Below are 25,000 nucleotides of genomic sequence, written 5' to 3'. Positions count from 1 at the left end.
AACTGTAGATTTAGTCGACTAAAACTAGACTAACACTAAAACATTCCAGGTGACTGTAAATGTGACTAAAACTAAATGAAGTTTCAGTCCAAGGACTATATATGACTAAAACTAAAATAGAAATGTTGCTGCCAAAAACAACACTGCGCATGGCTCTCTGTGGCCTTCACAGCTGTTACCAATGTCTCTAACAAAGGCTCTGTTCCATTTAGTGCAAGCTGCACAGTGTGGTTCTCAAACTTTATTAATCTCAAGGAACTCCATCACTCTGAGAGTGGAACACATGTAACCAAATGGACCCTTACAGGTCTGTGACTCTGAGAGTGTAACACATGGAACCAAATGGACCCTTACAGGTCTGTGACTCTGAGAGTGTAACACATGGAACCAAATGGATCCTTACAGGTCTGTGACTCTGAGTGTGGAACACATGTAACCAAATGGACCCTTACAGTTCTGTAACTCTGAGAGTGGAACACATGTAACCAAATGGACCCTTACAGTTCTGTAACTCTGAGAGTGTAACACATGAAACCAAATGGACCCTTACAGGTCTGTGACTCTGAGAGTGTAACACATGGAACCAAATGGACCCTTACAGGTCTGTGACTCTGAGAGTGTAACACATGGAACCAAATGGACCCTTACAGGTCTGTGACTCTGAGAGTGTAACACATGGAACCAAATGGACCCTTACAGGTCTGTGACTCTGAGAGTGTAACACATGGAACCAAATGGACCCTTACAGGTCTGTGACTCTGAGAGTGTAACACATGGAACCAAATGGACCCTTACAGGTCTGTGACTCAGAGTGTAACACATGGAACCAAATGGACCCTTACAGGTCTGTGACTCTGAGAGTAACACATGGAACCAAATGGACCCTTACAGGTCTGTGACTCTGAGAGTGTAACACATGGAACCAAATAGACCCTTACAGGTCTGTGACTCTGAGAGTGTAACACATGGAACCAAATGGACCCTTACAGGGTCACCGCCACCGCTCCAGCCCTTCTCTCTGTTTTTACTCACCACCGCTCAACGTTATTTCAGCTCCGGTGGTCAGCTCACCACCGGAGCGGTAGCATCATTAACACTGACTCTGTTTGACCAGAATGGAACAGAGCCTTCATTAGCATCATTAACACTGACTCCGTTTGACCAGAATGGAACAGAGCCTTCATTAGTATCATTGGTAACACCATCCGCAGGGGGTTCCCCGGTCGGATGTAGCGAGTGGAACGAACACGTTATTCCAACCAGTTCCTTTCCCCTCCATCAGGCGCCCCGGCTGGCCAGGGGGAGGCAGTATTAGCCCATAAACTCTGTGCAGCCATGATTCCTTCTGTTTGTGTTTGAGTTGAAGTGCTCTTTTGAAATCACTTCATGACCTGCAGCTGTTTGCAGGACGTTGGGTTAATGAATGAGGCTGTCAGTGGAGAGGGTTCATTTAGCCTCTATTAGTTGATTGAAGCGAGACAATGGTTTATAAAAAAGACGTTTGAGTGCTGTTCACTCAACCGTTCGCACGTGACATCACACCGTTGAAGTGACCCCTTTAAATTAAGGAGATTGAGTACATTGAAGCTGATTAGGTTCACACACATGCGCACAGTCACGCACGCACGCACGCACGCACGCATGCACGCACAGGCACGGGCACACGCACACGCACAAACCACAGCACTGTGTAGTGTAAACTGGACAGAAAACACAGTTAACCCATTTAGTACTGAGGCCGATTCTAAATTTAAAAAGTCTTTTAAATCCTAAAAGTTTCCTGAAAAACCTCTGTTTCTATGTCAGTGGTTCTCATACTATTTCATGAAAATGAAATCAAAATTCCCTGTGATCAAGCCATCGTACTTTTAGGGCCTATACCCAATATAAGCCTTGATGCGGCGTATGAATTTTGTCGTGCGGCCTCCGAACAAAACGACCAGATTTTCTCAAGTGACGTTGAAGTAGAAACGGAAGCCGTTTCAGCTCTTCAGAGAGTGGCGTGCTAATGAAATGTCCGGCGGGGGCCGAGCAGCGGCTGAGGGATTGGATGGATCGATGGTGACCGACCGGACGGAGCGGCTGTCGACGCCCACGTCCCCCAAAGGAACAATGCGTCCCCCCTCCCCCCTCCCTCCATCCCTCCTCCCTCCTCCCCCTCCGCCTCCCTCCCTCCCCATGCCTCCCTCCCCCCTCCCTCCTCCCTCCCTCCCTCCTCCCCCTCCGCCTCCCTAAGCTGATACTGCTGCCTGACAGCCGGTCAATATGCAACACAAACCACCACTTTATACTTGGTCGGGGAAGCGTTCCTTTTCAGGTTTATGATCCGGTCGGGAGAGGATTGTAACTTACGTCATGTTGTAGTCGTGCACGTGCACGTGCATGTGCACACGCGCACGCGCATGCGCACGCACGCACGCGCACACACACACACACACACACACACACACACACACACACACACACACACACACACACACACACACACACACACACACACACACACACACACACACACACACGGGTCCATTTGGTTCCATTTGTACCAGATTGTAGTGTGCAGCACTCTCCGTATATACATATACCACACAATGTTTACGACACAATTTTCAACCTTTGCGCTGCGACGCCCCCAGACCTCAAACGATAACACATGCATCCACAACACAGGAACAAGGTTTTGGCACATGTTCAAAAGATAAATATAAATAATCTGATATAGATTTTCGATTTTCTGAAGCCTGATTTATTTTTATTTTTTTTATCAAGGTGACATACAGCGTATAATATCTGATTGTACAGCATCTACACCAGCGCTGGTGAGCTAAAAACACAAATCGCATGTTAAGAAGATCTATTGGTCGTCAAGTACTTAAAGAAAGATCTAGTTTTAAATACTAAGTGATCATTATAATGTAGCTACAGCTCAATAATTATGTACAACTTGGACCATAAAAAAATATTATTGCTCTATTAATAAATGTGTTCTACGCTTAAAGAGGTTCAACTCAAAGCAGACTGTCTGCGGCCTGGATGGCGCTCTGTCGTCACACAAATGTGAGCGTGCGCACACCCACCCACACACACACACACACACACACACACACACGCACACGCACACGCACACGCACACACACACACACACACACACACACACACACACACACACAATTTCCGTAATTGCACGCATAAAACTAAAAACCTTTTTTAACGTCACCTTGATAAACAACAATTTCTCTTGTGAGGACGATTGGACCTCACAACCATAAGTACACAGCACGCACGCACGCACGCACGCACGCAAGCACGCACGCACGCACGCAAGCACGCACGCACACACACACACGATAATCACATAGACATACTTCAATAGATATTGCACAGTTCTGGTCTAACTCACGGCATCCATTTTGTGGAACGCTCCATAAAGTGTCCGTTGGCCTCTTGCTCGTTGCTTGGCTTAAAAATAAAAAAAATAAAAACAATCCTTCCTTTCACGTTAAGCAGCACTTGAAAACAAACTCAAAAACAGTGGCGGCGGTATTTCTTCTTTCACATTTGGCCCCTTTTCCACCAACAGAACTTTGGTTCCAGAACTGGTTCCTTTTCCACCAACAAAACTTTGGTTCTAGAACTGGTTCCTTTTCCACCAACAGAACTTTGGTTCTAGAACTGGTTCCTTTTCCACCAACAGAACTTTGGTTCTAGAACTGGTTCCTTTTCCACCACCAAAACTTTGGTTCCAGAACTGGTTCCTTTTCCACCAACAGAACTTTGGTTCTAGAACTGGTTCCGTTCTAGATTCTTAAACCGTCGGTGCTTCACGGAACTGAAAGCCTTTTTTTGTTCCAGTTCCAAACCAACTTTTAGGATTCTGAACCAATATTTTCAGTGGAACCAAAAACCGGTTTAACTGGAGGTGAAAGGACTGAACCGGTTTAACTGGTGCTAAAGGACTGAACCGGTTTAACTGGTGCTAAAGGACTGAACCGGTTTAACTGGTGCTAAAGGACTGAACCGGTTTAACTGGAGGTGAAAGGACTGAACCGGTTTAACTGGTGCTAAAGGACTGAACCGCTTTAACTGGAGGTGAAAGGACTGAACCGGTTTAACTGGAGGTGAAAGGACTGAACCGGTTTAACTGGTGCTAAAGGACTGAACCGGTTTAACTGGTGCTAAAGGACTGAACCGGTTTAACTGGAGGTGAAAGGACTGAACCGGTTTAACTGGAGGTGAAAGGACTGAACCGGTTTAACTGGTGCTAAAGGACTGAACCGGTTTAACTGGTGCTAAAGGACTGAACCGGTTTAACTGGAGGTGAAAGGACTAAACCGGTTTAACTGGTGCTAAAGGACTGAACCGGTTTAACTGGTGCTAAAGGACTGAACCGGTTTAACTGGAGGTGAAAGGACTAAACCGGTTTAACTGGAGGTGAAAGGACTGAACCGGTTTAACTGGAGGTGAAAGGACTGAACCGGTTTAACTGGTGCTAAAGGACTGAACCGGTTTAACTGGATGTGAAAGGACTAAACCGGTTTAACTGGATGTGAAAGGACTAAACCGGTTTAACTGGAGGTGAAAGGACTGAACCGGTTTAACTGGAGGTGAAAGGACTGAACCGGTTTAACTGGTGCTAAAGTACTGAACCGGTTTAACTGGATGTGAAAGGACTAAACCGGTTTAACTGGAGGTGAAAGGACTGAACAGGTTTAACTGGAGGTGAAAGGACTGAACCGGTTTAACTCTGGTGGGAAAGGACTGAACCGGTTTACCGTTCAATCAATTAGTAACGCCCAGCGCTCAGGACGGAGATTGATAAAAAGGACAGAGATTATTGATCTCATAACCGATCGCATCACTCCACAGGCTGGGAGCATCTGTTGCGCAACATTCAATGTTATTTTCCGGTAGGACGTCATCGAAAATGTTCCCCCACATTTTAGCCGACGAGAATAACTCTTGATATGAATCATTCCGTCCAATTCTAAAAAGAGATTATGTGTTAGACGGCCCACTGCGGTCCCGTCGATAAACGTGTTAGAATTAATCATACCTCCCGTTGTTGTCGATCGCATCGAGAGTGTTTTGGCTACATCAAGCTATACTTCAGCCACATCCGGAATAGCATCCGGTCCGTCGCTAAATGTGCTCCACTGCTATAAATCGCCTGGCGCTATGAATTAATGGATTAAATAACCCCGGGCGTTCGGGGTGTTAACTGGTGGGGAAAGGACTGAACCGGTTTAACTCTGGTGGTGAAAAGGGGCCTTTGAGAGAACGAGAGAGGAAGAAGTCTGTAGCACTTAAAACACACACGACGACTTGTTGTGATTGGTTGGCTTGGGACGGGACGGAGCCAGGTGCTTCTGCTGTGAGCAAGTCAACTTCCTTGTTGGTTCTGCGAGAAGAAGGAATGTAAACAAAAATAAAAGAAGGGAAGGCAGCCCCGCTTCATCATTGGCACAGAACACGGTCGTGGACTCACCTGGAAGCCAAATATAATATATATATATATTTTCTAACATGGATTTGGCCACCGATATACGGCTCCCCAAAGAACCTCACTCGTCCTTCTTCAAATCCCTGGCGTTCCGTTTCTTCCCCTCCTCCTCCTCCTCCTCCTCCTACTCTTTCTGCAGGTTGAAGGTGTCGTCCCCTCCTCCTCCTCCTACTCCTCCTACTCTTCCTACTCTTCCTGGTTGAAGGTGTCCCCTCCTCCTCCTCCTCCTACTCTTCCTGGTTGAAGGTGTCGTCCCCTCCTCCTCCTCCTCCTCCTCCTACTCCTCCTGGTTGAAGGTGTCGTCGGGGCTGAGGTCCTCGTCTTCGTCGTCCAGACTGGCCACGTTGGTGAAGGTCCCGGCCAGAGAGGCCCCGCCCCCAAGGATGGGCTTGACCGGCGCCAACTCCGACAGGATGATGTTGTCATGCTGGTTGTGAAAGGGTTAAACGGGTAAACGGTTCATCCTGCTAATCTTACTATAACATGTTATTAAAGTTTCAAAACATTTAAAGGAGAATTCCATACTAGAAGGCTTTCTTAGCTTTATTTGTCGTTGTAACGTCCCCACCAAAGACGTCCATTTTGTGCAAAAGTGCATTATTGGCTATTTCCCCTACTATAAGCCCTCAATGGGGGTTGGGTTGTGCTAATTTGCTTATTTCCATCGAAATAAGTAGTAAAGTGTGCCGCTTGGGATACTATTTACATTATGAAGAGAGGATATACAAAAAATATATATATATATTTTTTTTTCATTAAATGTTTTATCCCACAATTTTGTAACCCATTTTTTCACCCAGTGTCAATTATCTAATGTAATCCTGGGCGCTACACTTCCTCTGCCAACCTGGGGGGGCAGCGGACTGACCTCATGCCTCCTTCTATGCATGAGGAGTCCAAGCTGCTTCTTTTCACCCGACAGGGGAGAGTTTCCCCGGCCGGACGTAGCGCGTGGAAGGAACACGTTATTCCGACCAGTTCCTTTCCCCTCCATCGGGCGCCCCGGCTGGCCAGGGGGAGGTAGTTTTAGAGACCAGGATTACGGCATGTTTTTGTGAGGGTACCTACCCTAGGGGACACAGGGAGAACATGCAAACTCCACACAGAAAGGCCCTTTCGCCAACCCCACCTCGGGTATGGGCACTGATGACGTGGAGGAGGGAACACGCCCCCAGCGCCCACAGCGTCCCCAGCGGGAATCGAACCCAGGACCTTCTAGCTGTGAGGCGACAGCACTACCGACTGTGCCACGATGGCAATAAGCGAATTAGCACAACACCCCATAGCCCAATGCAATTCAATGCAATTCATTGAGGGCTTTTGGTAGGGGAAATAGCCAAAAATGCGCTTTTGCACAAAATAACACCTGGACCTCTTTGGTGGGGACGTAACAACTACAAATAAAGTTAAGAAAGCCTTCTAGTATGGAATTCTCCTTTAAGAAGAAAAAAAATAAGTACATTTGCTCAAGTATTTAGAATTGTGCAGAAGCAGCGAGTGCATAATCCAGAAACGGCACTGCCGGGCGGAGGACCGGCAGCTGCCGGAGTCGGTGGATGGATTATGACAGATCCGTTCCAGTGTGGCACAGCCGGTAAACTGCCGGTACAGCCGGTGAACTGCCGGTACAGCCGGTAAACTGCCGGTACAGCCGGTAAACTGCCGGTACAGCCGGTAAACTGCCGGTAACAGCCGGTAAACTGCCGGTACAGCCGGTAAACTGCCGGTACAGCCGGTAAACTGCCGGTACAGCCGGTAAACTGCCGGTAACAGCCGCGGCTCTACCGGGGGGAGGGGCGGCATGTGCCGGGGGATTATGTCACTCCACTGCCGCTCCATCTCGTGGCCGCCGCTTCGCGCAGCAACTGCCGGTAACAGCCGCGGCGCTGACGGGAGAAAGGGCGACAGCTGCCCGGGAAACTGGGGGGATTATGACACTCGACTGGCGCTCGTTTTACGCGGCAGTGCGTTTTTGGTCCGACATGCGTTGCGTCGTGCTTGCAGTTATGGTTAGGGTAAGGGTTTGGGTACAGGTACACACCTGGTGGTTGGATCCAACCAGCATGGTCTTGTCCATGATCTCTCCACTGTGCTTCGACACCACGGCGTCCAGGAAGTCGTAGCGGTGATGCCACGTGCCGCTCTCGAACAGGTACTTGGTGAGGTAGGAGGTCATCACGTTGGCCACCAGGGAGGCCAGCATGGACACCGTCTTGAAGGGGAAGCGCTGCTGGACGAAGGTGTGCTCTACCTGGACGGAGCACACGGGGGTGTAGTAGTAGTAGTTTAGTAGTAGTTTTATTTCTTAAGTGCACTTACAGGATGTGTAATAATAATAATAAACTTTATTTGTATAGCACCTTTCATACATGAATGCAACTCAAAGTGCTTCACAACATAAAAATAGCAATAAAACACAGGCAAGCAGTTAGAAACATAAAACAATGGTAAAGAGCATACAAAATAAAAGCATAAAAACATAGATGGACGAAAAACAAAGCACAGCAAATCAGTCAGAACAGACAACAGAGATGTTAAAACCCAACTAAAAGCAAGAGTAAAGAGGTGAGTCTTGAGTTGAGCTTTAAAAATGTCTACAGAGGGTGCAGAATGCAGAATGCAGAATGCATGCCTCACCATATTTTTTTGTAGACATTTTTTTAGGCACTTCAAGCAGGCCAGCAGTGGAGGACCTGAGGGGGCGGTTAGGAACGTATCTAGGTAGGCATTCGCGGAGGTAAGAAGGTGCAAGACCGTTTAGGGATTTATAATAGATAGATAGACATTTGCAGAACCCTGAGAGCTGTTGCCCCCCACGACCCGGCTACGGATAAGCGGTTGGACTCACGGCGTTGGTGAGCGGGTTGATCTTGTCCTCGTAGTAGTATCCAGGATAGTAGATGAACGGAGGGAGGTAGAGGTACGGCTCCCCACCTCCGAGACGCAGCAGCAGGCCAAAGATGTACCTGGAGAAATACTCTCATTAGCATCAACATGTACTTAAAGCGCCAAAAGCAGAAAGTATACTCATTATGCACAATGTCCCGTTTCATAAGTTTTCAAATGCATTACAAATCTTTTGAAAATAGCAGTTTCTATCTAGTTTTCTGAAAAAGCCTAGTATGTTTCCATGTCAGTGATTCTCAAACTATTTCATGTCAAGGACCCCCAAAAATATATGTAAAACCCCCTTTTTAAAACCCCCTTTTTACATAAAAAGAAAATCTTTTTTTTTTTTTTTTTAATAATTTGGGGACCCCCTAAAATAATTTGGCGACCCCCCGAGGGGTCGCGACCCACGGGTTGAGAACCCCTGATTTAGAAGACATTTGTAGAATCGTCCTCAGGTCTAAACGGGGTGTACGTTGCGTATTACCCGGCCACGGATCCGTAGGTGTTGGTCCCCTTGACGAACAGGACGCAGAGCAGCTGGGGGAAGATGATGACGTACACCAGGTCAGAGCTGAGGTACCACAGGCCGTACACGGTGCCCGTCAGCAGAGCCATGGCCGTGGCCGCCGCCCCGAACACAAAGATGGTGATACGCATCACCCACACGATCTCACGGTCCGACGCCTGCACGGAGAGAATGGGAGGGTTGAAATCGACATGTAAATATGAAATTAATGCTTAAACGTGCAGCTAGGTGTAATGTTAGAGTCCACAGAAGTGAACCTTTCAAGTTTTCTCAACTCGCTGTTTCTCTGCAAGACATTACTCTATAAGCCATATCTCCAAAACTGGTGGGTCAAACTGAACAACCAATATGTCAATTGGAAGCTATGATTCCCTGCTTTCATATTTTTTATGAAAAAAAAAAAGAAAATGAAAAAAAGAAAATCCAATGGCAGTCCCTCATCCAAATTTGGCCACATTTTTCAGAACCCTGAGAGATAATGCTTTGAATGGGACCGACGGCGCAACGGTCTCTGTTGTGACCGTGTGACTCTGTGTGATCGATCATCTGACAGGCCACGCCCCCTGGAGTCACACCCCCATCCCCCCCGGTAGGCCCGCCCCTGTATGAAGCCACACCCCCACCCCCCCCGGTATAGGCCCGCCCCTGTGTGTGTGTTGTGTTGTGTGTGTTCTCACTGACTGTCTGAAGGCCAGCTCGTAGATGTTTCTACTCACTGACTGTCTGAAGGCCAGACTGGTAGATGTTTCTACTCACAGACTGTCTGAAGGCCAGGCTACTCACTGACTGTCTGAAGGCCAGGCTGGTAGATGTTTCTACTCACTGACTGTCTGAAGGCCAGACTGGTAGATGTTTCTCACAGACTGTCTGAAGGCCAGGCTACTCACTGACTGTCTGAAGGCCAGGCTGGTAGATGTTTCTACTCACAGACTGTCTGAAGGCCAGACTAGTAGATGTTTCTACTCACAGACTGTCTGAAGGCCAGGCTACTCACTGACTGTCTGAAGGCCAGGCTGGTAGATGTTTCTACTCACTGATTGTCTGAAGGCCAGACTGGTAGATGTTTCTCACAGACTGTCTGAAGGCCAGGCTACTCACTGACTGTCTGAAGGCCAGACTGGTAGATGTTTCTACTCACAGACTGTCTGAAGGCCAGGCTGGTAGATGTTTCTACTCACAGACTGTCTGAAGGCCAGGCTACTCACTGACTGTCTGAAGGCCAGGCTGGTAGATGTTTCTACTCACAGACTGTCTGAAGGCCATCTTGTAGATGTTTCGGGCGAACATGGAGCTGGCCGACAGGATGGAGGAGTCGGCGGAGGACATGACGGCAGCCGACACGGCGCCCAGGCCGAAGAAGGAGATATAGGAGGGACAGAGGTGCTGCAGGACGATGGGCAGGATCATGTCCGACTGCTGCTTCTCCTTGGGTGGGATGGGCCCGTACGACGTCTGGTTCCAGTCTGGGATGGGAATAGAACACACACAACTAGAACATCAGGACGTCTGGTTCCAGTAAAGTAAAAGGAAGGAACACCAAACCGTTTACTACTTCAACCAGTGGTCCGGGGACCACCAGTGGTCCTTGAGGAGGTTCCAGGTGGTCCCCAGTGGTCCGGGGACCACCAGTGGTCCTTGAGGAGGTTCCAGGTGGTCCCCAGTGGTCCGGGGACCACCAGTGGTACCTGAGGAGGTTCCAGGTGGTCCCCATGCAGCTAAATGATGGAGAGTTGGTAACCAAAATGAATGGACTCTTATAGACCTTTAAAACACATTTTATATGCTAAAGAAGTCTACACAATTAGAGAATATAGAAGAATTGTTATTTTGATCAATGTTTGCCTGTTGTCTCTTATTGTGGACAAAATCTTATCCAACGACAACAAAATATTCTACGTTTTGGGTGGGAGACGCTAAATGCAGAATAAATAATGGGCCTTGATGTGAAAAGGGTTGAAAAGCACTGTCACAATCACACATTTAAATTGACGATTGATTGTCACACAAAAATATTAAAATTTGAATTGTGTTTTTGGCATTGGAAATTGGAAGGTTATAGAGAGTAAGTAAGTAAGTAAGTAAGTAAGTACATTTTATTTATAGAGCACATTTCACAGACATCATAGTCACAAAGTGCTTCACAACAATAAAAACAAAACATGTCAATGGTAGTAAAAGTAAATAATAAGAATAAAAATAATAAGAATAAAGCAAAGAAAAAGAAGACAGAGCAAATGGCACTGGTAAATCAGTACAGCACTATGTTGCAAAGGCCTGTCTAAAAAGGTGGGTCTTTAAATGATTTTTAAAAAGGACCACAGAGGCCATAGAGAGGCCATCTGGGAAACAGATTGATGGTCTCCGGTTCAGATCCCCCAAAAGTGTCCATGAGCAAGAGACACTTAGCCCAATGACTGCTCCCCGGGCGCTGTATAATAGTCCAATAGAATTACCGTAGGAGCCACATGGCGTTTGTATTGATGTATTGGTGATGGATGTTGATTGATTGATTGAAACCTTTATATATATTCTCGAAAAGAGCATTTCAGAGAGAGGTTCAGAGAGAGGTTCACCCTCATTTGCAATGCTGCCGAGATCACACATATATACACACAGATATAAAACACAAAAAATAAAGTAAGGCATATAGGTATAAAACACAGAAACAGTTAAATAAAGCAACTGAAAGTGAATAAGTTAAAAACAATTACATATTTTACATATTGAGGTAGGGAGGTTTAAAAAGCAGGTTATTAAATTGTCCATCTAGGATATTGGGGTATTCATTTTTAGTAGTTGTTGTAGAGTGTTCCATGAAGTAGGGGCATGGAAGCAGAAAGCAGATTTTCCCAGTTCAAACTGTACAGATGGACCTCTATAGTCTATAAGACAGTCCAGACTGTACAGATAGATCTCTATAGTCTATAAGACAGTTCAGACTGTACAGATGGACCTCTATAAGACAGTTCAGACTGTACAGATGGACCTCTATAGTCTATAAGACAGTTCAGACTGTACAGATGGACCTCTATAAGACAGTCCAGACTGTACAGATGGACCTCTATAAGACAGTACAAACTGTACAGATGGACCTCTATAAGACAGTACAAACTGTACAGATGGACCTCTATAAGACAGTTCAGACTGTACAGATGGACCTCTATAAGACAGTTCAGACTGTACAGATGGACCTCTATAAGACAGTTCAGACTGTACAGATGGACCTCTATAGTCTATAAGACAGTACAGACTGTACAGATGGACCTCTATAAGACAGTCCAGACTGTACAGATGGACCTCTATAAGACAGTCCAGACTGTACAGATGGACCTCTATAGTCTATAAGACAGTTCAGACTGTACAGATGGACCTCTATAAGACAGTCCAGACTGTACAGATGGACCTCTATAAGACAGTCCAGACTGTACAGATGGACCTCTATAAGACAGTTCAGACTGCACAGATGGACCTCTATAAGACAGTCCAGACTGTACAGATGGACCTCTATAAGACAGTTCAGACTGCACAGATGGACCTCTATAAGACAGTACAGACGGCACAGACTGTACACTTGAGCGGGTCTGATCAGTGCTTCTTTTCCAGTCTCTAAGTTCAACTTGAGCATTGTGTTTGGACGCAAGTCCTTTAAATGTGACTGCCGGTTGATCAATGCTCTGGGAAACGGCTGTCAGCCGCCAACAATTACTGTCAAGATATTTTACAGTAGAGCGTGGCTTTTTTTTTTCCAGTTCACTTTCTGTAAAAGAATGATGTAAACGTGGCATCTGGGCATTGAGCGGTTGAGTGGAGGAGAGTCTGGTGCTTCTAGTCTGGGAGCAGAATGCCTGAAGGAATATCCCTTTAGGATGGAAATTAGACACGAACCATTTACGTTCACAAACACATTGAATCCCTTTGGAAATGCAGGTTTGCGATGAAAGCAAACATTACATTTTACTATATTAAAAATGATTTAAAGAATATAGCAACAATATTATTACACGGCTTGTAGATCTACAATTTTTGGTTTTTTGATTTATTTCCCCCCCATAAATCAGTGCAATTGAACACCCTTTGTGTGTGTGCTGGTTAAAGAAATATTGAACCAATGGAAAGTATCAAAGTGCGCTTCGGACAAAACCGATTAACTCCATTGGACCCTCAAACTGTCTGCTAAAAAGCTAACTCCACCACCCCTCCCCCTCTCAAACTGTCTGCTAAAGCAGCTAACTCCACCACCTCTCCCCCTCTCAAACTGTCTGCTAAAACAGCTAACTCCACCCCCTCTCCCCCCTCAAACTGTCTGCTAAAGCAGCTAACTCCACCACCTCTCCCCCTCTCAAACTGTCTGCTAAAGCAGCTAACTCCACCACCTCTCCCCCTCTAAAACTGTCTGCTAAAGCAGCTAACTCCACCACCTCTCCCCCTCTCAAACTGTCTGCTAAAGCAGCTAACTCCACCCCCTCTCCCCCCCTCAAACTGTCTGCTAAAGCAGCTAACTCCACCACCTCTCCCCCTCTCAAACTGTCTGCTAAAGCAGCTAACTCCACCACCTCTCCCCCTCTCAAACTGTCTGCTAAAGCAGCTAACTCCACCACCTCTCCCCCTCTCAGTAATAAGACAAATTATATAAAGTCACATTTTGGAGTTAGGTGATTTCACCCCGACAGCAGAGATATATAAAAACAAACATCGTAAACGAGGCAGGCTGTCTCGTTTACCGAGCAATCTTCGTTCCTACTCTCACCTATGGTCATGAAGTGTGGGTGAGGTCGTGAATACACCCTATCCCACCACTCCCTATCCCTTAGACTTAGAGATAGGGTGAGAAGTTCAGTCACACGAGAGAGACTCAGAGTAGAGTCGTCGCTTCTTCGCCTGGAAAGGGGCCAGCTTAGGTGGATCATTAGGTTAGGATGCCTCTCGGGCGTCTCCCTAGGGAGGTCCTCGAGGCAGGTTCTGAAAAACCTATGTTTCTATATTGGTGGTGCTCAACATTTTTCATGTCAAGGACTGTGGACACCCATCTGAAAATATGTTGTTCCAGGGACCTCCCAGGAGCAATGATTTGAGTTAAAAACGTTCGCTGTGAAAGAATATATATTCAAAGATTTGCGCCACATTTTCACGATTTTTCAAAAATAGCAGATATACAAGCTCGCACTCTGTGCCGCGGTATGAGCTTGTAGATCTGCTATTCTTCAATAGCTAAAGTGTAACATAATGCTTAAAACACAAAAGGGGTTCCTGCCCAAAATGGGTTAACTCATCCACCCATCCTCCACCTTATCTTAACTCCTCCACCCATCCTCCACCTTATCTTCCCAGTCAGATTTCCTGTGGTGTCATCCCCCTCCCCCCCTATCTCTCTGCATGCTGTCATCTCTGTGCTCACTCTACCCCAGCCCCCCCCCCCCCCTCACCATGACACAAGGCCTCGTCCAGAGAATTACAAATCTGATTTATTTCTCCAATCTGGTGTTCAGATCTGAAGACTGTCCACGCTGTCGTTTGTCAAGTGATTATGGCTCAGATTTGTGACGTTCAGAACAATGCAGAATAAATAGCTTGTAGATCTATACAGAGCTTGTAGATCGGATATTATATACACTATATATATATATATAGTAGTATACACTAGATATATACAGTAGTATACACTAGATATATACAGTAGTATACACTATATATATATAGTAGTATACACTAGATATATACAGTACACTCAGTGTTCAGACTGGCACGAATGGGTGCGTACGTGAGTGTGCTCCCTCTCTCTCTCTCTCTCTCTCTCTCTCTCTCTCTCTTGGTCTCTCTAATTCATACATTGGTAGTCACGATGTGACGTGCTGTTACCGTTAGCTTCAATATCTCTTCATTTTTGGCTGCAATGGAGAATACATTATGGGCTCCATCTTGCACCACCCCTTACCCCTTATCCCTAAACCCATTTGCCATTTTTTACTATTTTAAAACATTAAAAAAATAGTTCAACTATAGCCGATCTACATCGACACGCTGTTAGCTTGTATATCGGCTATTTGTACTATTTTAAAATGTTTTAAAATATAAAATAAAACTATTTTAAAATGTTTTAAAATAGTAAAAAATGGCAAATAAGTTTAGGGATAAGGGGTGAGGGGTGGCGCAAGATCTAGGGCTTTGTCTATTCCTTCATTCCACTCCAATCTCTCTCTCTCTCTCTCTCTCTCTCTCTCTCTCTCTCTCTCTCTCTCTCTCTCAATTCTTCAGTTTTATTGGCATGAGAAAACGTACGTTTACATTGCCAAAGCAAAAGTGGAACAAGACAATCTAGAGAAAACAATGTATGTACAAATAAATATGGAATTTATATAAAGGTGTAAACAGAGCTGTGTTATATTAACACTTTGGTTATTGTGCATTTTCTGTCAGAGATAGTTATACATCCATATAGGAGACGCTTTATACTTGTGAAAGTTGACAGCAGAATGTCAATGTTTTGGCATTCATTCACTTAGTTGAAGTTGCTCACTAGTAAGTGAGTTGCTCTGTTTATATAACATTTCATTTGCTGTAGGGTACACATCCTTCTCCTGTCACAGCAGCTCTCTCTCTCTCTCTCTCTCTCTCTCTCTCTCTCTCGTCTCCAGACACAGATCGTTGACTCACATGGAACGTCGCAGATCCTTAAACTAAATAAATCACTGGTGCTCCTCAGATGTAATATTCAGCATTTTCACGACACGAGGCGTTGAGCCCCCAGACAATCGTCTGTGTGTGTGTGTGTGTGCGTGTGTGGAGCCCCCAGACACTACTCTGCTCTGTGAAGATGACCTGCCAAAAGCCTGTTATCCACTGAATAAAACTGTCTCACTGCTGTGATGTTACATTTACTACGCAATCACTTGTGTGTGTATGTGTGCGTGCGTGCGTGCGTGCGTGCGTGCGTGCGTGCGTGCGTGCGTGCGTGCGTGCGTGCGTGCGTGGGTGCGTGCGTGCGTACGTGCGTGCGTGCTACTTTTGTGTGACACCCTACAGATAGTATGACGAAGTAGGGCATTCATTTACACACAAGAAAAGACATTTTAAACGTAAAATGTTGAAATATGGAGACATGAGGTTTCTGTAACAATAAGGAAATAGCCTATATATAATATATTTATTATGTGACCATAAAAACCATCCTGCCATCCTCCACTTCAGGGAGAAGTAGAGGCGAACGGTTTGAAATGAAGTCCCAATTATTCCTGGAGTCCAGATGTTTGCTCCAGCTCATCTGGAACGCACCCAACGTTTACTGTGCCTCACTCTATTTCTTTATTTATTTTCTAAATAAAATTATCCCACGATTTTTGTAACTCATTGCCAATTGCCTAAACCTCCCTCTCCCTGGGGAGAGCCCCGAACTGAGCTCATGCCTCCTTCCATGCATGAGGAGTCCAAGCCGCTTCTTTTCGCCTGACAGCGGAGGAGTTTTCCCGGTACAACATATAACGCGTGGAAGGAACACGTTATTCCGACCAGTTCCTTTCCCCTCCATCAGGCGCCCCGGCTGGCCAGGGGGAGGCAGTATAGAGACCAGTTCCTTTCCCCTCCATCAGGCGCCCCGGCTGGCCAGGGGGAGGCAGTATAGAGACCAGCTCCTTTCCCCTCCATCAGGCGCCCCAGCTGGCCAGGGGGAGGCAGTATAGAGACCAGTTCCTTTCCCCTCCATCAGGCGCCCCCGGCTGGCCAGGGGGAGGCAGTATAGAGACCAGTTCCTTTCCCCTCCATCAGACGCCCCGGCTGGCCAGGGGGAGGCAGTATAGAGACCAGTTCCTTTCCCCTCCATCAGGCGCCCCCGGCTGGCCAGGGGGAGGCAGTATTCAGTATTTTAGCCGTGACGTAAGCCCCTCCCCCTCCAGAGATACTTCCGGGTCCTACTTTTGTGTCGCTTTTGTGTCCCCATAGAGTTATACTGTGACGCTCCGTCGGACAAAATCTGAGACTAAAACAACCACTAAAGTCTAATTTTACCGCTTTCCTTGCAACAACAAAGCTACTGGTCTCCCAAATCTGGTCTCACTCCCCCCCCCTCCCCGGGGCCCCACTCTAGAGCCAGTCACTGCTGGGTCAATGCACAGAGACGTAATGTAATGTCCCCTCAGGGAGCACTCTATAAATCCTACTTAAAGTGCCCTGGACACCGCTGGCCTGTGTGTGTGTGTGTGTGTGTGTGCGTGCGTGTGTGCGTGCGTGCGTGCGTGCGTGCGTGCGTGCGTGCGTGCGTGTGTGCGCATGTGTGTGTGTGTGCGTGCGTACCGGTGGATGCTCCTATAGCTCCAATAAGGACAGAGGGGACGGCCATCACCAGACAGCCGAAGGCAGCGAGGAAGGAAAGGATCTGAGCGTAGGTGGCTGAGGAGGCAGAGAGCACCCTCTGGAAGTACACCTGCCACGGGATGCCTCCTAGCATCTAGGAGGTATAATACATACATAAATACAATTAATACATATATAAATACATAAATAAATACAATTAATACATATATAAATACATAAATACATATATGTGACCAAATTTGACTGAGAGCCTGCCATCACGTAGCCTGGAACTCACCTATGCTTTTTGTGGCATAGGCAGCTCCCGGCAGGATCCGCCGGGAGAAACTATGCGCAGCTGCTAGACATGAGACTAATTAATTAGAGCGACAGAGAGAGAGAGGAGTGTGTGTGTGTGTGTGTCAATTTAACAAAGGTGCAGACGATCAGAAATCAGCAGCGAGTGAGTGATGTTTGCACTAGGCCTACTCTATGCCGAATTGAAGTGGACTCGGACCCAGACTTTTTTTTCCTCCCTGCAGGAAATAAAAACGTCTGGGTTTCCGAGGCTAGCCATCACGCAACCTCCAGCTTTTCAGAAAAACATATTATTATTTGTATCCAAAATGAGTTAATAGCACAGGCAGACTCTTCACATACTGTCTAGAGCATGTCTGAAATATGTGTCAGAGCTGAAAACGTAAATATGAAATAAATGCTTAAACATGTAGCTAGGTGTAATGTTAGAGTCCACAGAAGACATGTAAATATGAAATACATGCTTAAACATGTAGCTAGGTGTAATGTTAGAGTCCACAGAAGTGAACTTTTCAAGCCTGTTTTCGCTGCCAATTTGAAGCTATGATTCCCTGCTTTCATATGACATGAAAAAACTAAAATGAAAGAAAATCCAATGGGAGTCCCTCAGTCAAATTTGGCCACATATATACACCTGCCACGGGATACCTCCTAGCATCTAGGATAAAATAAATACCGGTACATAAATACATGAAGGCACCGTCAACATACATTTTAGTGCTAAAACAACCGTAGATTTGGTCGACTAAAATCTCATGCTATTCAGTCGACTAAAACTATACCAAAAGTTAAACATTTCAGATGATCAAAAACATGACTAACACCGAATGAACTTCTCCTCGACAGACCATGACGAAGAGACCAAATGAACCAGTGCTCACCAGCAGCAGGAAGTTGTCCGCCCAGCGCCAGCCGTCCTCGGCCTTGATCTGGCCCAGCCAGGGAGCCTGGTAGATGGCCTGCTTGGCCGACACGCCGATGTCCGACACCGCAGGGTTGGAGAGGGCGAACGGCACGCTGATCCACTGAGACAGACAGACAACACACACATCACTGTAACACACTGAGACACACACATGTTCACAACACACACACATTACAGTAACGACACACAGAACACACACACATTACAGTAACACGCTGATCTACTAAGACACACATTGCAGTAACATTACAGTAACATTACTGTAACACACTGATCTACTGACACACACACACACACACACACACACACACACACACACACACACACACACACACACACACACACACACACACACACACACACACACACACACACACACACACACACACACACACACACACACACACACACACACACACACACACACACACACACACACGGGCCTGCTGCCATTCTGCCAGTGCCATCATGATAATTTCACTGTACCTGTATCAGTGAGTGACAAATAAAACCCTCTTCTATCTTGAATCCTTTTGCCAGCATCATTCTTGTGAGAGCAACAAAGGGTTGTGTAGTTGTCTTTTGGTTTGTATCATTTATGTTGTTCTGTAAAAGTGGTGGTATTAGTTTGTTTGTGTGTGCCTCGACGGAGCGGGCGGTAGAGTTCTGCTATCTGCGCGCTGGTTGTGGTGGGCTGGTCTGGGCCAAATTCGCGCGAAAATGACCGGGCCGAATTGTTGTCCCAGTCCAGCCCTGCCGGCACTCATTGTGTTAAAGGGACTCACCAGGCCAATGAAGATGCAGAAGAGCTGGACCACGTCAGTGTAAGCCACAGAGTACAGACCTCCCACCAGCGTGTAGAAGATTGCGATCAGCGCCGAGATGATCACTGACATGTTGATGTTGATGTCAATGATCACGCTGAGAGTGGCCCCTAGTGGAATAAAATATAGTTATATCACGCTGAGTGTGGCCCCTGAGTGGAATAAAATATATATTATATCACTGAGTGTGGCCCCTGAGGGGAATAAAATATATATCACTCTGAGAGTGGCTCCTGAGTGGAATAAAATATAGTTATATCACTGAGAGTGGCCCCTGAGTAGAATAAAATATAGTTATATCACTGAGAGTGGCCCCTGAGTAGAATAAAATATAGTTATATCACTGAGAGTGGCCCCTGAGTGGAATAAAATATAGTTATATCACTGAGAGTGGCCCCTGAGTGGAATAAAATATAGTTATATCACTGAGAGTGGCCCCTGAGTAGAATAAAATATAGTTATATCACTGAGAGTGGCCCCTGAGTGGAATAAAATATAGTTATATCACTGAGAGTGGCCCCTGAGTAGAATAAAATATAGTTATATCACTGAGAGTGGCCCCTGAGTGGAATAAAATATAGTTATATCACTGAGAGTGGCCCCTGAGTAGAATAAAATATAGTTATATCACTGAGAGTGGCCCCTGAGTAGAATAAAATATAGTTATATCACTGAGAGTGGCCCCTGAGTAGAATAAAATATAGTTATATCACTGAGAGTGGCCCCTGAGTGGAATAAAATATAGTTATATCACTGAGAGTGGCCCCTGAGTAGAATAAAATATAGTTATATCACTGAGAGTGGCCCCTGAGTGGAATAAAATATAGTTATATCACTGAGAGTGGCCCCTAGTGGAATAAAATATAGTTATATCACTGAGAGTGGCCCCTGAGTAGAATAAAATATAGTTATATCACTGAGAGTGGCCCCTGAGTGGAATAAAATATAGTTATATCACTGAGAGTGGCCCCTGAGTGGAATAAAATATAGTTATATCACTGAGAGTGGCCCCTAGTGGAATAAAATATAGTTATATCACTGAGAGTGGCCCCTGAGTAGAATAAAATATAGTTATATCACTGAGAGTGGCCCCTGAGTAGAATAAAATATAGTTATATCACTGAGAGTGGCCCCTGAGTGGAATAAAATATAGTTATATCACTGAGAGTGGCCCCTGAGTGGAATAAAATATAGTTATATCACTGAGAGTGGCCCCTGAGTGGAATAAGATATAGTTATATCACTGAGAGTGGCCCCTGAGTAGAATAAAATATAGTTATATCACTGAGAGTGGCCCCTAGTGGAATAAAATAGCAGCAGGCTATATGCACTCCCTCACTGCACTTACCCAGCGCAGACAAGATGGCCGCGGACCAGAAGATCTCTCCCATGAGAGCGGGGATGAAGAGCAGGCCTCCCATCCTCTTCCCGTAGATCTGCTGGAAGGGGTCCAGCATGGTGACGTACCCTCGGGACCGCATGGGCTTGGCGAAGAACAGACCCCCTGGTGGTCATACGGGACAGATGGAATAAAGAACAGACCCCCTGGTGGTCAAACGGGACACATGGAATAAAGAACAGACCCCCTGGTGGTCAAACGGGACACATGGAATAAAGAACAGACCCCCTGGTGGTCATACGGGACACATGGAATAAAGAACAGACCCCCTGGTGGTCAAACGGGACAGATGGAATAAAGAACAGACGCCCTGGTGGTCAAACGGGACACATGGAATAAAGAACAGACCCCCTGGTGGTCAAACGGGACACATGGAATAAAGAACAGACCCCCTGGTGGTCAAACAGAACACATGGAATAAAGAACAGACCCCCTGGTGGTCAAACGGGACACATGGAATAAAGAACAGACCCCCTGGTGGTCAAACGGGACAGATGGAATAAAGAACAGACCCCCTGGTGGTCAAACGGAACACATGGAATAAAGAACAGACCCCCTGGTGGTCATACGGGACACATGGAATAAAGAACAGACCCCCTGGTGGTCAAACGGAACACATGGAATAAAGAACAGACCCCCTGGTGGTCAAACGGGACAGATGGAATAAAGAACAGACCCCCTGGTGGTCAAACGGGACAGATGGAATAAAGAACAGACCCCCTGGTGGTCATACGGGACACATGGAATAAAGAACAGACCCCCTGGTGGACAGATGGAATAATGCTAAATTACATCTCAAAGAGTGGAAATGTAACGAGGATGTTTTAGGGACGACCAGCTGAAGAAATCATACATTTGAGGCATTTACGGTATTTACATTATACGGTTGCTTTTATGACCTTTCTGAGACATTTCACAACACGTGGCCCTGCCACGTGTTGTGAAATACTCTATGAAACGTCTGGCCAGACCAGACCAGGCCAGGCCAGGCCAGGCCAGGCCAGGCCAGGCCAGGCCAGGCCAGACTGTGGTACTCACCAACAACCAGACTGAGGGCGTATCCAAAGGGAGCCTGAGCCCAGGCCAGACCGTGGCCCGGTAGGTAGACGTACTCTGCGGTTCCGTTGATGTAACCCCCGCCGACCCAGGTGGCTGCGTGGGAAAACAAACACACACACACACACACACACACACACACACACACACACACACACACACACACACACACACACACACACACACACACACACACACACACACACACACACACACACACACACACACAGCATATATATAACCTTAGTTACAACACGGAATTATCCAGTGCTTTTCAATCCATCTCACATCAAGGTCCATTATTTATCATTTGAGCCACGGACCACCATCTGATGACATTTAGCCTCTCAGACCCATTTGATCCACGGACCACCATCTGATGACATTTAGCCTCTCAGACCCATTTGATCCACGGACCACCATCTGATGACATTTAGCCTCTCAGACCCATTTGAGCCACGGACCACCATCTGATGACATTTAGCCTCTCAGACCCATTTGATCCACGGACCACCATCTGATGACATTTAGCCTCTCAGACCCATTTGATCCACGGACCACCATCTGATGACATTTAGCCTCTCAGACCCATTTGATCCACGGACCACCATCTGATGACATTTAGCCTCTCAGACCCATTTGAGCCACGGACCACCATTTGATGACATTTAGTCTCTCAGACCCATTTGATCCACGGACCACCGTTTGATGACATTTAGCCTCTCAGACCCATTTGAGCCACGGACCACCGTTTGATGACATTTAGCCTCGCAGACCCATTTGAGCCACGGACCACCATCTGATGACATTTAGCCTCTCAGACCCATTTGAGCCACGGACCACCATTTTGATCAGATTAAGCCTCTCAGACCCAAAACTAAAACATATTTTGTCGTTGTTGGATAATATTTTGTCCACAACATTGATGTTGGTACCATTAGGAGAGATAACAGGCAAACGTAGATGAAAATTATATAATATTATACATTCTCTGATTATGTAGACTTTTTTTTTTAAAAGGAGCATTCATTGATTTAGGTGATTTGGAAACCCCCCGGTCTGCCCCAGTAACAAGATACCCCCGGTATACAACAGGCCAACAGCATGCACACCAAGGCCCGCCCCCGCTTGATCATGATTGGCAGAAGGCCCCTCACTATCCTGATTGGATGAAGGCTGGGCCACCCAGACAAAAACGAAAGGTTTTTTGACAGGGAGGAACTCCTTATATGGTCAGCACACAACTGTCCTCCTATCTCCACCAGAACAACCTCCTGGACTCCAACCAGTCTGGTTTCAAAGTGGGTCACTCGACAGAGACTGCCCTGCTGGCAGTGACGGAGTCGCTCCATGCCGCTAGAGCGAACTCTCTCTCCTCCGTCCTGATACTCCTGGACCTGTCTGCAGCGTTCGACACGGTGAACCATCAGATCCTCCTCTCCACCCTCGAGGGGATGGGTGTCTCAGGCTCTGCACTCTCCCTGTTTGCATCCTACCTGACGGGTCGCTCCTACCAGGTGATGCTGAGAGGGTCTGTGTCAGAACCACACAGGCTCACAACTGGGGTTCCCCAAGGCTCGGTTCTGGGTCCTCTTCTTTTCTCTCTCTACACTACATCTCTGGGTGCTGTCATCCACTCCCATGGCTTTTCCTACCACTGCTATGCCGATGACACCCAGCTGATCCTCTCATTCCCCCCCTCTGATACCCAAGTGGAGGCACGCATTGCTGCTTGTCTGGCTGACATCTCGGCGTGGATGTCGACAAACCACCTGAAGCTCAACCTGGACAAGACCGAGCTGATGTTCCTCCCGGGGAAGGGCTGTCCGCACCGAGACATGGCCATCACCATTGATAATGCTGTGGTGACCTCAACTCGGACTGCGAAAAATCTGGGTGTGACCCTGGACGATCAACTGACGTTCTCGGCAAACATCGCATCAGTGACAAGGTCCTGCAGATTCCTCCTCTACAACATCAGGAGGATTCGCCCCTTCCTCACGGAGAAGGCAGCCCAGGTGCTCATCCAGGCTCTCGTCATCTCCCGCCTGGACTACTGCAACTCCCTCCTTGCTGGTGCTCCGGCATCTGCCATCAGACCTCTGGAGCTTGTTCAGAAAGCTGCGGCTCGTCTGGTGTTCAACCGCCCCAAGTTCTCCCACACAACCATCCTTCTCCGTTCTCTACACTGGCTCCCCGTAGCGGCCCGCATCCAGTTCAAAACCCTGGTGTTAGCCTATAGGGCAGTGAAAGGAACAGCTCCTTCCTATCTCCGGGCTATGGTCGATGCCTACACCCCTGCCCGACCACTTCGGTCTGCCACCTCGGGGCGACTGACTGCCTCGTCACTCAAGGGTCCTTCTGGCCGATCCACACGGTCACGACTCTTTTCTGTTCTGGCCCCACAGTGGTGGAATGAACTCCCCACTGATGTTAGGACAGCAGAGTCACTGCCCATATTTCGCCGCAGGTTGAAAACTCACCTCTTCAGGAAACACTACCCTTCCTCTCTGCCTGACCTACTTGTTGTTAACTAGTTGTACGAACGTTTGTTTTCTATTGTTGTATTGTTTATTGGATCTTGTTTAGTCGATACACTTAATTGTTTTAGCTCATGCTCATTTGATTTAGCTATTTTGTCTCATCCGGTTAAGGAAATAGGTAGCTGATATATTGCACTTTTACCTTAGCGCTAGGTATACTCTTGGTTGCTTGTTTTTGCAGAAAATGCACTAAAGACTTCTGGTGATTAGTAGTTTTTGTTCCCTACCTATGTTGAATACACTTATTGTAAGTCGCTTTGGATAAAAGCGTCTGCTAAATGACTATAATGTAATAATGTAATGTAGTAGGGAGGATTATCACAACAAAACAAAAAAAGAAGTGATATTTGAATTAAGTGAAATCATTGAATATACCTTTAACCAAATGGACCGTGAGGGTCCATTTGGTTTCGTTTCACACTCGCAAGAGTTAAAGGAGAATTATACTAAAAGGCTTTCTTAACTTTCTTTGTAGTTGTTACGTCCCCACCAAAGAGGTCCAGGTGTTATTTTGTGCAAAAGCTCCTTATTGGTTATTTCCCCATAAGCTCTAAATGAATTGCATTGAATTTAATGGGAATTGAATGGGGCTATGGGGTGTTGTGCTAATTCACTTATTTCCATCGCTCAAAAATATTATTTTTGAGTGGTGTAAACCACTCCTACAACTGGCTTTGTTGAGTGGTGTAAACCACTCCTACAACTGGCTTTGTTAGTGCAGAAAAAATTAGCAT

The 25,000-nt window shown here is 46.5% G+C and overlaps 1 protein-coding gene across 1 annotated transcript in view; it reads right to left on the bottom strand.

Annotated features, from left to right (window-relative positions):
* Positions 1–5,777: 5,777 nt before the first annotated feature.
* The window catches only part of LOC306935004 (high affinity choline transporter 1-like), a gene marked incomplete at both ends in the record, with an annotated part of 20,853 nt that continues 1,630 nt past the window's right edge, over positions 5,778–25,000 (bottom strand). Inside the window, 10 exons of the mRNA XM_079517826.1 lie at positions 5,778–5,927; positions 7,542–7,751; positions 8,349–8,466; positions 8,877–9,076; positions 10,164–10,381; positions 17,202–17,355; positions 18,401–18,544; positions 19,230–19,378; positions 20,617–20,772; positions 21,706–21,819. Coding sequence (XP_079373952.1) covers positions 5,778–5,927; positions 7,542–7,751; positions 8,349–8,466; positions 8,877–9,076; positions 10,164–10,381; positions 17,202–17,355; positions 18,401–18,544; positions 19,230–19,378; positions 20,617–20,772; positions 21,706–21,819 — 1,613 coding nt within the window. The remainder of the gene's footprint in view (positions 5,928–7,541; positions 7,752–8,348; positions 8,467–8,876; positions 9,077–10,163; positions 10,382–17,201; positions 17,356–18,400; positions 18,545–19,229; positions 19,379–20,616; positions 20,773–21,705; positions 21,820–25,000) is intronic.

The sequence above is a fragment of the Electrona antarctica genome (genome assembly GCF_951216825.1).
Source record: "Electrona antarctica genome assembly, chromosome: 13".
NCBI lineage: Eukaryota > Metazoa > Chordata > Actinopteri > Myctophiformes > Myctophidae > Electrona > Electrona antarctica.
Note: the sequence above shows the minus strand (reverse complement) of the source record. Positions and strands in the feature narration are given on the sequence as shown.